Source organism: Mytilus californianus, unplaced genomic scaffold, assembly GCF_021869535.1.
Source record: "Mytilus californianus isolate M0D057914Y unplaced genomic scaffold, xbMytCali1.0.p SCAF_9, whole genome shotgun sequence".
In the NCBI taxonomy this organism is placed as follows: Eukaryota; Metazoa; Mollusca; class Bivalvia; order Mytilida; family Mytilidae; genus Mytilus; species Mytilus californianus.
The window spans coordinates 84,679,477-84,696,220 of NW_026262745.1; the positions used below are offsets into that span (position 1 = coordinate 84,679,477).

Genomic DNA, 16,744 nt, shown 5'->3' on the forward strand with positions numbered 1-16,744 from the left:
GTCAATATCTAATTTAATAGTTGTCAAATCTGAATCAGTAGAAATTGAATATTAGATATACTATATATCAAATACTAAATTATACAAATTATTTCATTAACTAATCACAGTATTACACAGTATTAGTATTATTTTACTTGTTCTATTAACCAGAGATCATTATTCCACTGTTTAAACATATTGATAGTTTAATCAATATTTGATTGGTTGAGACTATCCAACGTGTCATTGAACAAATCTTCATATTCCATTCTGAGGATCATATTCCCCTCTGAAATGTCGGGATTACTTCGTGCGACGTTACGCGCGGTTAATGTAGATCAATGTACATAACTTCTTATTATTCTTAAAATAGCGATAGCAAAAATCATTATCATGTTCAAATTTATTTCAGACGATAAAACAAAAAGACTTATATATAATTAAATTTTGATCCTTACTGTTTATCAATAGGTATGTCGTGTTTAGTTTGACTTACAAAAACAAGCGGATAAGAAAAAAATGTATGCAAAATAATATCTAATGTATTGATAGTAAACAAAGCATAGGCAGTGGAATAAAACATTCATTTCCCTTTGCCTCGGGAGATATGAAGATTTGCTCACCCTCGAAAAATCATATTTCCCTCGGACAGAGCCCTCGTGAAATATGAATATTATAGGGTGAACAAATCTTCATATCTCCCTCCGGCACGGAAAATAAATGTATAGTATTCGAAATGAAAATAATTCTTTTTGAAAACACTTTTGAAGATAATCTTTTTGAAGGGAGTTAGTAATAAATATAATCTCGGAAGAAATGTCTTCCTGTTGATAACATTAATTGATCATTCATTCATTAAAGGCCGAAAATTGCGTCCGAAACATGGAAAAAAACCAACTTCTATAAAATACGCATTGGGGTACCCACTTTATGGATTATAGACTCTGCTCTAATGAATAGATATTTTCGGCCTTTAAGAATGCTTACCCAAGAAATTCTTTGCTATATCGTTGTAGTACTATCCAATAGCTATTTATTAAAGCAGAGTCTATAATCCCTAGCTATAAGGAACTGCCGTGACAATGGGTTGGAAAGTGGGTACCCCCAATGCGTATTTTATAGAATTTCAGTGACCTTTTCCATGTTTCGGACGAAATTTTTCGGTTCATAAGAATTTTTTTACCAGAATTCGGATACTATCATACTGTTTTATAGATTAAAAACTGGTCAAGTAAGAATTTCAAAGTTGCTTATTTTTGTTTGACTCAATATTGTGTGTTGTTATGCCGTTAATTTTCAAAAGGTCACAACTATGAGTTTTGATGTAAACAGAAATTTTATTGTCGGTAATAGATGGAACGATAAGTTAAACATCGATTTTATACATTTAAGTCGTAAATATGGGTTACAAAATCGTAAATGTGAATAATGAAGTTGAAAGAAAAAAAAAGTATTTTCGTCATTTTATTTTTCAATGAATTCAAATATTAAATTCTTTATTTTTCAGTCAAAAATATGAGTCAGGAAATCGCAAAAATGAGTTCTGAAGTTGTATTGAAAAGTTAAATAGTCGGTTTTACATGTGAAAATGAATTTAAACCGAAATTCTACATTTTTGAGTTGTTAATATGAGTAAGAAAATTGCAAATGTGGGATAAATAGGCGTAAATACGAATAATATCAAGGACTTAATATATTGCAACTTATTGGAATCGTCAACACGATTTTTCTTTTCAAATTGCTTGTCAAAGAACCGTAAATATGAGTTACAAAATGGCAAATGTGAGTTATGAAGTTTTAAATAGATGTTGTATTGTCGGTATTTCATGAGAAAATCAATTTTACATAAAAAAAACTACATTTTTAGTCGTTAATGGGAGTTTAAAAATCGCACATGCAGGTTCAATATGCGTTAATTCGAATCACATCCTGGACTTAACAGATTATACTTTGTTTGAAGCGTCATCACGTTTTTTTTATTGTAAATTCTAGTTACAAAACCGTAAATATGAATTAGAAATCTGTAAACTAAAGTTAGGAATTTGTGAATGGGATATACAAATCTTTGATTTTCTATATAAGTCCTTTTTTCGAATAAAAAAAAAGTCAAAAACCATGATTTTGAAAAAAATAAAATTGTCGCTCAAGTAGTTTTCCAAACGCAATTGCAGGATGACGAATTGCAGGAGAGCTTTTTAGCAATAGAATTGCGGAGGAAGAAAATTGCTGGATAGCTTGACACTAGTAAATAAGATTATTAACCATGTATAATTGATTGGTTGATTATATTTGTTTTATGTCCAGTGGCAAATATGTCATGCATATTCGGGAAACTTTTAAATGAACAATTGAATGAAGACAGAGTTTATATATATAAGTTCCATATGTACTTTGCAATAATTCACTTAATATGACATATTAGTGTAGTGTTACGTAGTATGTAACGGAACGGATATGATCTCTCCTCCGGAGATTGTAATTCCATGCAGGTGAAGTTTACACCAGAAAAAAAAAACCGTTTCAGATGCAACTAGTTAAAAAAAATTCTCGAGCCTCATTGCGAGATAGCAATGAAATTTATCGATCATATAATATCACTTTCATGATTTTGCATGCTAGAAGTGTTTGAAAGGTAAACAAAAGTGACCGATGCGATGAATTAATAGGAATAACCATGATCGAGGGCCTGGATGGTGATTTTGTCATTTCTTTATTCTTGAACTAAAGGCGTTTTTTCTTTCTTCTTTATATTTTCCGCATTTTTCTCTATTTTGTTTGGCCCATTATTCAGCGTTCTCTAAAATTAATCCTTACCGTCGGCCATGTGATTATTTGTTTTCAGTTCACATTACCAGCTCTTAGAAAGGTTCAGGGATGCATCATAAATATTGCCAGTTTAGTAGCGGAACTAGGAGACTATCATGGGGTTGAATACAGTGCGTCCAAGGTTTGTTATATACACTCTTTAATTACTGGTGTGAAGTGTGAAGTGTGAAGTGTTATGATTTATGTGCTTACTAGTATTCTCTTCCATTGGTGGTGGTGTCATCGCGTGTGTGTGCATTATTTGGTGGTTCACAGGAAATAAGCGAGAAAATTAATATATTCAATCACGTAGTTATTCCAAAGATGCAAAACCATATTATTCATAATATTTGAGTGAATATTGTTTGGCAATTATTTGATATGAGATGTAACGAAATAATATAATACATGTAGTTATAATGATAATGATAATAATAATACTAATAATAAGAAGAAATAAATAATTTTGAACATTTCTTCTACACGGCATTTGGTCTCTGGTGGAGAGCTGTCTCATTGGGAATCATACCAAATCTTCTAATTTCTATATTTAAATCACCATACTGATCAAATAATATTTGTAAATCAAAGAATTTCCTACACTAAAGTTTATCTTTTTTAGGGTGGCATTGTTTCAATGACAAAAGCACTAGCCGTTGACGAAGCTGAACATCGTGTTCGTGTTAATTCGTGAGTACTTTTTATTAGCTCACCTGGTCCATAGGGCAACAATAGGAGCTAGGTAAAAAGTATAAATTGCAAAAATAATCAGCATAAGAACTGCATACACTTACATTTTAAGACCTCTCTTGGAGGTATTGCCTCTGAAATGTTGATTTTTACTGTTTTTTATGTTGTCTTAAAACTATAGGATATAGGTTAAACAGGTAAATTGCAAAACAAATCAGCTACTATGTATGTATACAAGCCCTCATTAGCAGACTAACTACCTCTTGTTCACTGATGTACACATAGATGATGCATTTATTAATAGCTATATTAAATATAAAAATGTCACTAAAGTTATGCTAAAATAACATATAGCCGTCTCGATGGTCCGTAAGGCGTGCTCGCCGATCAATACGGGAGCTCCCAAGTCGTAGAGAAGTAAGAGTGATCAGTGACTGGTCGGCTCGTAGTATGAATATTGTGCACACTATCAAAATAAAAAGATATGACCTGATTGCAAATAAGACAACTATCCAACAGAAACCAAATGACGTAGATGTAAGCAACTATAGGTCACCCAACGACCTTCAACAACGCGCAAAACAAAAACCGAATTGTAAGCTATAAAAGGCACTGAAATGGCAAAATGTAAACCAATTCAACAAGAAAACCAGCGGCCTGATTTATGTTAAAATAATAAACAAAATACAAATATGATAGACAACAAACAACGAATCACTGAAAAAACAGACTACAATTATAGTGACTTGTCTATCTGTGGAATGCTTCATTGTGAGCTAGCAAGTTAAAAGTCCGACTCAGCATATCGGTTTTATACAAACCGAATATTCATTTTATCTTATGGATGCATGTTTGTTAAGGGACATCTACATCAATGGAAACGTCATTTTAGACAAACTATGTTTAAGATCATCAGTGAAAGCGTCACTGTTAGATAAACTAGGTTTATCAACATTAGTGAAAGGATCACTGTTAAACAAACTAGATTTATCAACATCATTGAAACACTGCTAGAAAAAACTAGATTATTAACATCAGCAAAAACGTCACTGATAGACAAAATAGGTTTATCAACATCATTGAAAGCGTCTCTTTGAGATAAACAAGTTTTTTTTATATCAGGGAAAAAGTCACTGTTTGAAAAACTAAGTTCATTTACTTCAGTGAATAAAGTTGAGAATGGAAATGGGGAATGTGTCAAAGAGACAACAACCCGACCAAACAGCAGAAAACAGCCGACGGCCACCAATGTGTCTTCAACACAGCGAGAAAATCCCGCACCCGGAGGCGGGCTTCAGCTGGTCCCTTAACAAAATGTGTACTAGTTCAATGAAAATGGACGTCACACTAAACTCAAAAACACATAAATGAACTAAAATAAAAAAACATACAAGACTAACAAAGGCCAGAGCCTCCTGACTTGGGTCAGGCGCAAAAATGCGGCGGGGTTAAACATGTTTTGTGAGATCTCAGCTCTCCCCTTATACCTCTAGCCAATGTAGAATAAACAAACACACAGTAATACGCACAGTAAAACTCAGTTTAGAAGAAGTCCCGAGTCCGATGTCAGAAAAGGTAACTTAAAAAACTAAGCAAAATGACAATGATACATAAATTAACAAGGGACTACTAGCAGTTACTGACATGCAAGCTTTTTCATGATTTTGTAGGAAAATGATTCATTTTGACATAAGACTACGAAAGACATGATTTTTATTGTTGTGAGAAGTCCACAACATGTAGCCAGCCTTTGCCTTTAATTGAATGAACGCATGGATAACTATTTGATATATATTCCTTTTGTTAGACGGGGATGTTTAACGTCCTACAAAGCAACTTAATGCTTAAAATTGTAATATGATATAATCAATGGGGTCATTTGTTGAAAATATATTTTACATTTTTTTCTTTTTGGATCTTCAAAGATGCTTTGAAGCGGTACAGATTTTACCCTGCTTTGATTGTAATAAAAATACCCATTGTACACAATGTGACTCTTTCCAAATAACACATCATCTGGAGCGGATCCAAACAGCAAAACAGTTAATTAACACCACCAACCAAATAAAGTATGACTGGTGTAGTTGTTTATTCCAGTTTCATCATATTCATAGCAATCAATAATTATTTCTCAGTGTGTCTCCTGGAAACATACGTACTCCACTGCTGGACTATATGTGTTCGTTGGAACCTGACCCAGAAAAGGCGCTAAAGGACTGCGACAACACGCAGGTTTGTTAATAAACAGTAGAAATTCCCATGGGTTGTTTTTTCCTTTTGATAATTGTTGTAGACGTCGGTACGTGATATTTTTTTATTCCCGTTTTATATTTTTAGTTATTTTGTTTACTAGTATATCATATGCATTTGGAATATGCAACAATGTTAAAGGGTTAAAGCATGAACTTCTTTAGAAATTATCATTGTCCCAGTGAGGGATTGAACCCGTGATTACTGACATTTCTCTATCTCTATCAATTGAGCTAAAAACTCATCAAAGAGCTAAATGTGTAATCTTATTTTATAACACAATACATGGTGGTCGTATATAGATCGACTTGGATACAGGAAGTACTTTTAAACTTCCCCAACTTAAAAGTCCTTTAATGTTCTATCTTAGGATTGCTAAGATGTCCTTGCCAGGGTAAGCCACAATTCTACCAAAACGAGACAAAATGTGCACGGTGACTGATAGTGCCGCTAATGAAGGACAATAATACATTTACTAGTTCAAGGAAATCATCGCTACTTCACTCCTCATCGAGAGCATTTATGCCATAATGACAATGTCCAACATCAAAACCTTGATAAACGCAAAATAACTTTTAACCTTCTTTGGGTTTCATGCTTGAGCACCGAATAAAATGTTTTAAGTAGACCACAATTTTCTTCCAAACGTACCAAATTTTTAAGCAAAACAATGTCCAAATATCAGATATCATGATATATAAAAGTTGATGTTATTTTTTTTTCTTCTTGAATACAGATACTTGGAAATATTGGAGAAGGGCGGGATATTGCCATGGCATGTTTATACCTAGCAGCTGATGCTCCGTTTGTAACAGGAACAAACCTAAACGTTTCTGGTGGTGCAGAGGTCGGATTTGGAAACAAAAGTGAACCATGTGTTTGACTGCAGTTATACTTAGAGTCATTTCACCAGAAGACTTTGACTTCTTTATTTTAAACTGTGACAAACAGTGACAGTACATGCTATCCGTCGACAATTTATAAAATTTCATTAGACAATATAAACCTCCAACTTAAACTTTTGTTCTGCTTACTTGGAAGTCATCACCGTTTCAGAATTTAAATTCATTGATTATACGTCGTTGTGTTCAGGATGTCACCCAATCACATAGTTTCGGTGAACGTTTCTGAAATTATTACCTTACATTTTGAACAGATAACCGTAATTAAGATTAACTCATCATTGATACCTGGATTAAAATTTTGTATGCAGACACGAGTGTCGTCTACAAAAGACTCATCAGTAACGCTCGAATGAAAAAAAAAATAAAGAGGTCAAATAAACTACGAAGTTGAAGAGCTATGAGGACCAAAAATTCCGAAATGTTTTGCCAAACACAACTAAAGCAATATATTCCTGGGGAAGAACATTGAATATTAGAGTACTCGAATATTTATCTTTTTCTTAATTACCAGATTTGAATAAAAGAAGATCAGATACATGCATATTAGGAAAAGCTTAACATATCGACGCAGACGGTCTCGCTCCGTATGGAGTTCATTCGGTTCTCTGTTTTCACCCTTTTGGTTTGCTAATCAACCTGTCAGGTAGTCTGAGCACTATATTTGATAGGCAAACAATGTTTTGATCATAATTTATAACAACCACGAGATGTGGTATAATGATGACAGCCATTGAGTCAACTATTATGAATTTAAATGACTTAGTTTGTATATCTTTTCAGAAATGTTTTGGAAAGATAATGGCAATAGAAATTACTTTAAAAAGAAGTTGTAACTTCTTGTAAGGTCACCGTGATTGATTGGCAGATGGGAATTTCTTAACTGAAAGAAATATACATATGCTTATGCATTACTAGGTTATAATCGTAATCTAGATATTTAATGATTATTTAGATTTGGAAAAGTTCGGGAAATTTGGATTACCGTTCGTAGATTTCGGTTTGTATGGAATTTTTCTATTTATTAATAACTGATTAATAGTCGCACAGTTTCGGATTACAAATGACTCGCAATTATACTCTTAAACTCTATTTATAGTTTTTCAGGAGGTACGTGATATTGTTTTCAAAGTGGCACTCGTTCAGTAATATTTGTTCTTTGGCTGTTATTTGGTTAATACTGTTTTTTCCCTTCGATATCATTACATTCTTAGGGATATTATTTCTGCAAGGTAACCTCTAGTCGTATGATTTACTATGTTTTTCTCGCTTTTTTTTATTATTAGTACGTTTCATTGTTTAACGTTTCTCCTAATATATATTATTTACTAGAATAAGCATTGACCTTCTACCATACTATTCTATGTCAGCATAAAGGCTGAAAGAAGATCTATTATATTTGAATAAATGGTATCATATTACTCTAGTGATACTATGAATTAGTTCGTATCATTTGTTGAAAGTATCTTCTGTCATTGCTACAATTTTTTTTTTAAACGAAGGTCTATATTTCACCATGTTTTAATGACCTTCTTACACCAGTGTTTGTTTTCTATTTCTTTTTCATTGTCAATATTGAACATTTATAGGTTCATAGAAGTTCAACTTCTTAAAAAAGAAAAAAACTGTTGTGGTAAACTATTTCAGATCCTTATTCTGAACTCCTGGTATAAATTGAGTTTTCAATGTTTCACGTTTACAGATATATACTGTTGTGATTCAAAACAACAACTTTTCATTTCTTAATAGATAATAAGAAAAAAATACATCAACATTATGGAAACATACAAATAGGTCTGTAAGCTTGTCTTTGAAATACAAGCTTTCAAATAAAATATTTTGGGTTGGAAAAAGATGTGTCGGTGTTCTCCATGAAATGTATGTGAAGAAATAAATATTACACTGTAGGAACAATATTATAAGAAATAACAAGACGTTTCAAGTATTCTACTGAAAATGTATTTTAGAAGCACATATTCCTAAATAGTGGGAAACAGAAGGGTTCGTGGCAAAGATTTTTAAATGCATCTATATACATAATAATAATAATAATAAAAAAAAATGGATGCCAAAATATATATTTAAAAAAAAAAAACATGAAAATTTGAGAGTCAACATTCTAAGGTTGCATTGTCCTTTAAATAATTGGTGAAGATGGCTAACTTTGGTGCATTCTGTTAACACGTGTAGATTTGGGTAGAGTATGAGCTTGGCATATGGTATTTCCACTAATTGAAGAACGCAGTTGATCTTTTTTCTGTTTTGATTTTGTGTTACTGTGTCATGGGCTTACGACCTGAGCAAGGTTGTCTGATTGAACTTTACGTCTATACTACAGCTCATGTGGATTTTGCTTTGTCCACTCGTCCACAGTGGGAGTGGGCACCGGGTGGGCAAAATTTCTAGATTGTTCACTCTGCCCTACTATAGGAGTGGGCATGCAATTTCTTTTGTTGAATCAAAAGACTTGCAAGTACAATTAATTGAAAAAAGTAGATAAGCATTTGTAATCAATATTTTTTACCAAAAAACAAGAGAGTATAGCTTGAATGGGCACAGGTGGACTGTCCACTGTGGACAGATGGAAAAAGCAAAATCCACAAAGACTGTAAAGTTCCAATGCTTGGCACAGGACAAACTTAGTAAAAACCTTAAAGTTTAAATTCTAGGTTTTCTGTAAGTGTTTCAGTAAAGCTGAAATAAATGTGTCAAATTATAAAAGTAATTTATTGAATTTGATGGATGCAATGTGTATTAACATCGCTTATATAAGCATGTAAAAGCAAAGTCTTGTATGAAATAAGGGTTTTTTTCCTGGAATTTTTCCCGATTGTGATCATTTGGTTTCGTAGACAAAACTCTACATTTTCGATCAGTTATTGTTCTACATTCGGTACTGACATGAATTATAACAATCCTTTCTAAAATTGTCCGTTTATAAATTTTGAAATTATAAAGAAACTAAGGTTTCAACTCCCTCAGGCAAAGTTGGCCTTAGATGGATTTGGCTATTTTATTAGGTTATTTTTGGTCATATAGCTCTTCAATTGTTTCGGTTCTTATACATCCCTCGGATTTCAAATATTTGGCTTTGAGCGTTCCTGAAGAAGGTAAATCCAGAAAAGCGCTTCGGACGCATGAAATTTATATAATGTGTTGTTTTCATTTTATGAGATATATTTTTATCGAATATCAAGGAAATTTGTCATTTGTTTGTCTCAGAGATGGTAATCTCCATCTTTAATATCGATTTTTGCATTGTCATTTCAGTTAATTTAATTCTGAGTGGACCCATTCGGATCTTTGTAAATTATGCGACGAGGTCGACATTTTCCACATAGTACATGTTTGATATTTAGTGAAATGATATAATGGATTTTTAATCTATGTTTTAAAGCAAAGATAAATCAACCAACCTTTAAAAACAAAAGAAAGTGAAATTGTCTTGATAGTTTTCAATTACATTTTAAAACTTGTTATAATCAATAAAAAGGACAGCAGGAATCAACTTAAATACTTGAAAGTACAAAACATTACATAATAAAACACCAACACCGGACTTTTAAAAATACACCATACGTACAAACATAAACAACAACGAACAGCATATGGTCCTGATAGCCTGACTTGGTACAGGCATCAAATGTGTTGGGGTTTAATTAGTATGTAATCATACAAGTTTCTGGATTGTCAAAACGTGATTATTCCTCCTGGAAGTAATTGTTTTAAAATCGCTAGTCTCTATTTTGTCAGTTCTCTCTTATATTCAATAGATTGGTTGTTAATTTGGTAAGGTTTTCATTGAAAATTGCCGAGATCTTAGTTAAACTTAAAAGAATTCCCAAAACGTATGAAATGTAGTATTTAGTATACGAAACCAGGGGGAGGGAATATCGATTTGTGGTTATTGCCTTTTGAATGATAGTACCCTCTTTTTCGAAAATTAAAAGATTCATCGTGAACAACGTAAGCTTAACTTTTTTTTGTGAAGAAACAAATTTTCAGAAAAAGCAAATTTATACTGAAATATACTTCATTGACGTATACGCTACATAACTTTTTATTCATGACATGATATGATTAGTTGAAATTATAAGGGTTGGAAATAGGTAAGTTTAAGGTTTTATTGAATGACCCTACAGAAAAACATATTCCTAATTTACGATGGGTATTTTCCATATCCAACTGAATTGTCATTATTCGCTGATGTATTTTAAATGTAATACGATAATTGCAACAACACAAAGATTTTCGGTAAAACAAAAATCTATCTGCATCTAAATATCTTTACTTATCTGATATTCCACAAGGAATATCCCGTTCTTCAGTTTTATGTAATTTTGTAACTCTATTACATCGAATATATACATTGTTTTACATTTGTTATATCGGAGCCTTTTTTAAGCTGACTATGCGGTATGGGCTTACTCATTGTTGGAGACCGTATGGTGACCTATAGTTGATAATTTCTGTGTCATTTGGTCTCTTGTGGAAAGTTGTCTCATTGTCAATCATTATACATTTTTTTATTTATGTATTTATACAAAATGTAAGTTTAACGTCAGAAAAAGGATAATAGCTCATTTTCTATATCACGGTATAAATGTTAAAAAGTCAACATCTTTCGAAGTACGAAATGTCACTGGTTTGATTAGTAAACTCCTTGCTAGCTGCGAACAGGGAACAAGTGCCACCGGTCATCCTATTTAACCAAGACAACTTTCGGTTCGTCTGCAGAAAAGGGCACATTCCGTAAGTGACGCTGTGTTCAAATTTTTGACAAGACCTTTAAAGCCTTCTCTGTTTGTCTGCATGCAGAATGAACCTAATTGACACAAAATTTTCTTTATTACATTTTTAAATACTGACATATGCATTTACCGATGTGAACAGGATTGTGGTTCCATATATAATGACATATAACGAAACAGATACTATGACTATTTGTATACGAAAATAATCCAAGCTTGAATCAATGTAATTAACAATTATAGCTGGTTCATTTTAAGTTTTGTTATTTCTTTCGCAAAATCTGCTCCACCAGGGTTATGAAGAAGATAGACTGAAAACGGCATTACAAAAGTTTTGTGGTCACCATTTCAATTGAATAACCTCATAATCAACTGAAGAGATACAGGTTGTCACAGATTTAGATCTTGAGATATAAGGCAAGTCGTCTAAATTATGTAAATTTACCGTTGGGTCCTATTTCTAATAATGACATTTCGACTGAGTCTGTGAGTAACAGGGAATAGCTTTTTGAATTTCCAGTTTTTAATGCTCTTCAACTTTGTTTTTTTTTATTGGACTTTCAGGTGATTTAATTTTAGCGCGATTGATGAGTTCGATCTATGCGGCATATGTTATGAGACTGGTATATTTGCTATGATTTTACCCTATAGACACAATCAGTCTCGCACTTGTTTTTTAGTTAAAACGGTTTTCTCAGTTAATATTTTTTTATCCATCTCGGTTTGTAAATCATATATATTAAAGTTGCCTCTCATTTACTAACTTTGAAGAGCCGTGAATGATATATCTGTACATCTATAATATTTTATTTATCACCGTATTTGTTATTTTTGGAGATATTCAGATTTTAAGGATTTATAAGTATTGCATGATTTCCAAATTGATACATTGAATAAAACAAGGTTTTCATTTGCTTTACCTTCATTAGGATTCTTTTCAATGAAAATTTTTTTGGACGTTGTCGGTGTTTCTTGAATATCTTGATGTATCGTCCCCGTATATTTGATGTACAGGCAACACTGAGTATACTTGGAGCCGTATCTACATAATGATAACAGAGTTGTCCCCCTTCCTGGTCAAAACCTTTCCATGTTGAAATGTAGAAATTCGTCAAACGATCACCTATGAAAATAGAGCATGCATAAATTCTTTTGGAGTATTTCGAAGTGCTTGTACGCATTTTACCTACCCAATGTCTTTTTTTGCCATGTATTTCATCTTAATTCATCAATTTGAAATGTGTTTCTTAATTCAGCCAAAAATGCCAAACCCTTTTAAAGGTAATTGGAAAGTCGTTTTATTCGTCGATACGATAGAATTAAATTATGTGTCATGGCACACAAAATATTTGCAGAATTTGCTTTGAAATGCATTCCTTTCAAAGTGTTCTCAATTATTTTAAAGTTTTTTAAAGATTGAATTTAAGTTTTTTTAATGATTAACAATGGTCCTTACATGAAATAAATCTAGTTTGCCATACTTCTTTCATTGATTTATTCAACGTTTAATGAAAATAAGCAAACTTACTACAACAGTCTTTTCTGTTGAAGATCTTGATGTCAGTAATATCAAACTCATTTCCAAGATCAACTGCCCACCAGTAGAATGCATTATTTGTCTTTGTGTGGGCACATTTATACGCATACTTGGCAGTTGTATATTCTATCTTATCACCATCAACTGCAAGGATCGCTGGTAAAAAAGTACAGCCGCCTTATATGTTGAACTTTGTTTCGCTATTTTATGAAGAGCCACGTTCTCTCTTAATGCTGTAAAAATAAGAATCACATGCGTTTTGTACATTACATTTGTTTCACCATAAATCCTTCTTGGGAATGAATGAATGATTAATTTAATATAAAAGTGCAACCAGAATTATAACACACAATTAATTTCTACATAACGAAATGCCTGTACCATTCGTTTGATGTGTTTGAGCTTTTGATTTTGCCATTAGATAAAGGACTTTCCGTTTTGAATTTGCCTTGGAGTTCGTTATTTTTGTTATTTTACTTTTCAAGTAACTATCAGTTCAAATATACACATGATTTTCAGCCAGCCAAATAGGCTTATATTGCAATGTCATGATATGATACGCATAATGTTTTCGTTATGGACAAGAGAAAAATTAAATACGAAAATTTCTTATTTAAACGCAAATATAGTAAGGCACGGTATCAATCGACCACAGATTGTCTGATGATAAAACAGTTCAAAATAAAGTTAGAAACAAGCTTAAATCTATGTTATAATTGTCTCGGATGTCGATGAAAAGTGTCGTCCTCGATTGTTCATAGCGTTTACAGTACAACATACAGTGGGATTCGTCAATGGATTGAGACTTGCACATTTTTATAGGCGTTGGTCAAGAAGCAAAGGTCGAAATCTACCCTTTTCAAAATCTAAAGATAATGTTCCGCTTACCATCCGGGCTATCACAGATCTTTGTGGCATTGACAAACATTTGTTATACGGCTCTACCTTGCAATCAGTTCTAATGTTTATGTTTGTGCGTAATTGATGCATACTTTCTAACGCATTTAACCATTGCTGTTGATGAAGTTCAATGTGTATGACCTTAACAAAAGATACGATATGAATCGTTCATCGTAGTTCTGAATTCCGGTTGGTATACACGTCTACTAAAATTACATATAGTCATGACTGTTTTCCATCATTCCTCCATGTTCTTAACTATCCTTTGAAAATGTTCAAATCCCTAGGAACCCAAAACGTTCATGTGATAGCCATTATCTTAATTGCTTTAATGTCATAGCAACCGTTAAACCAGCGCGTCTAGAAAATCAGACCGTAATGTACATTTGTAAGCTCTGCTATGAAACGTTTCCATGACGGCCAGCATTTTGTTCGATTAATTTTTAGGACTATTTTCCTTTAATGTGCAATTTCCATAAATCCTCCTAATTATTTGATAAAAAAAACCCGGCTCCTATTAAATGTGACGGCGACCATCTTTGACAAGAAATAAAGATGAGTCTACAAACGTTAACCTTAAATGGCAACAATGGAATCAAAGTTTTATGGAAGTTTACGTTTTAGCTTTTGTGATTATTTAATGATTTACATAAAAAAAACCCAGATTGTTTTCTCCATCTTTTTTTCCATTTCTTGATCTGGTCATTAACATTGCTATAGTTTCTGAGTAGGTTTGAATGCATAGCGTCATGTTGTACTCTGAAAATAAGAAATATCAATTTTTTCAAGTGCAGGTGTATATTATTATTTAAGCGAAAAATAAACGTTACTGGTGATATTACTGATTTTGTTGTAAACTATAGAAACAAAAGGTCAAATGTATAACTATTAGTCTAGTTTGAAAAGCTGAAATTCAATTTTCCTAAAAGTCGCAATTTCGAAGCACATTGCATGAAAGCTAAATAAATTAACGCATTTTTCATATAGCTTATTCATATCACACTTCTGTTCAGTGTGAAACGAGAAATATCTTTTTGTGCGGAAAATAAATGACAGACATCAGGCAAAAGAGAATATAACTTGATAAAATTCTTATCAATTAAAGCAAACATAATAATGTTAGATTGATGGAAAATTCTGTAAAATTTCAAACAACAAAACAATGTAACTTTGAATGACGATTCTGTTGTTTTAAAAAAAAAATATCGACGACGATCGTACTTTGACCGCTGGATGTTGTTTTTTTTATTTGTTTAGTAATTTTGAGTTAGGTGTCTTATGATTACATATCCTACACCTCCTTTGATTCATATTTTACTTCCCATTATATAAGAGGGTTAGGGTGGGGCCCCTTCATTTCTGTATTTTTTTTATACCATTTTCTCTGTTCTTTATTTATTTTGCCAATTATTCTCTCTTCTTTATTTCTTAGCACCCCATTAGTCTCTATTCTTTATTTTTTTTTGGCCTAATTTTTACTTTTAAATGCACTTTATTTTACACCTTTTGCCCATTATTTTGCACATTTTGCTCTATATTCTGTAAACCCCATCCAGACCCTCATATTAGACCTCACAACATCTTCTTACCTTGTAGTCCAACAGCGAAAAAAACTATCAAAATAGCGAATTGAAATTTCATCTTGACTATGTGAATTGTTGTACAAAGCAATTACTATTATTGGAAATATCGAAAAGATGGAATGTATCCTGTTGCTATCATGAATGTAAAACTAAATCTATTTGACAAAAAAAATAATTATACCTATATATATATATATGTTGTGTACAAGTTATCATTTTGTACAAATTAAAATTTGTTCAAAAAAATTGTACAAATTAAAATTTGTTTAAAAAAAATTGTACAAATTATGATTTGTATTTTGACTTTGTACATATTGTAATTTGTACAAAAAGTGCTTGTACAAATTACAATTTGTACAAAGTTTGACTAAAGTTCACTTATAACTTGTACAATAATTTATAGTATGTATTTTGTTATAAAAAAGCATTGATACACACTATAGAATTTTTATTCATTGACCACACAATAAACCTTATTTACAAAATACAAAAATAGTTTTGTATCATTTGTTTGACCATGTTAGTGAATTATGGCATCGGGAATTGCAAAACATCTTTTGCTTTTTGCATTTACATTTAGAAGTGGTGCATCCCCCTTTGCATTTACATGAAAGAAACCCACGACCACCAGTTTTTGAAAGCTTCTTAACTGCTTCACGTAGCGAAAGTTGAAGCTCAGAAACCGTTGCGGCGAATAATGATGTGTCTTTAACAGCTTCAATTTGATTTCTCGACAAATATCCTGTTAAAATTCCTACAGCTGTTTCAATGCGGTACCCAAGTTCTCCAGATTCAATAATTACACTTAAGATAGTTCGAGGATCAGTTGGGGCACGATCATACTGAGGAATTGGTATAATGACATTATCCCCCACTGCAAGTTCTGATTATTTCTGTTTCATTTTCTTGGTTAGATATTCGGCTTGGATCTGTTGGCCAGACAGCGCACGCTTCCTGGCACGTTTGATTGGTGTTTTAATGTCAGCGTCATCCTGATTGTCACTGGGGCCAATTTCTATTGTACTATCACATTGTCACTGGGGCAAATTTCTATTATACTATTAGAATTGTCACTGGGGCCAATTTTTGTTATTCTATCAGAATTGTCACTGGGGCCAATTTCTATTGTACTATCAGAATTAACTGGCATGCATGTATCAATTACATTTCCTGTCTCCATCTGGGTACTTTTGTATTTTGTAAATAGGGTTTATTGTGTGGTCATTGAATACAAATTCTATAGTGTGTATCAATGCTTTTTTATAACAAAATCCATACTATAAAATATTGTACAAGTTATAAGTGAGTTTAAGTCAAATTTTGTACAAATTGTAATTTGTACAA

General features: G+C 32.3%; 1 protein-coding gene across 1 annotated transcript in view; it reads left to right on the forward strand.

The window, feature by feature from the left end:
* The window catches only part of LOC127714008 (17-beta-hydroxysteroid dehydrogenase 14-like), a 35,721-nt gene extending 28,976 nt beyond the window's left edge, over positions 1–6,745 (forward strand). The window contains exons 7-10 of the mRNA XM_052219956.1: positions 2,825–2,929; positions 3,410–3,477; positions 5,613–5,709; positions 6,464–6,745. Of these exons, the coding sequence (XP_052075916.1) occupies positions 2,825–2,929; positions 3,410–3,477; positions 5,613–5,709; positions 6,464–6,610 (417 nt within the window). The 3' untranslated portion in view covers positions 6,611–6,745. The remainder of the gene's footprint in view (positions 1–2,824; positions 2,930–3,409; positions 3,478–5,612; positions 5,710–6,463) is intronic.
* The last annotated feature ends 9,999 nt before the right edge of the window (positions 6,746–16,744 follow it).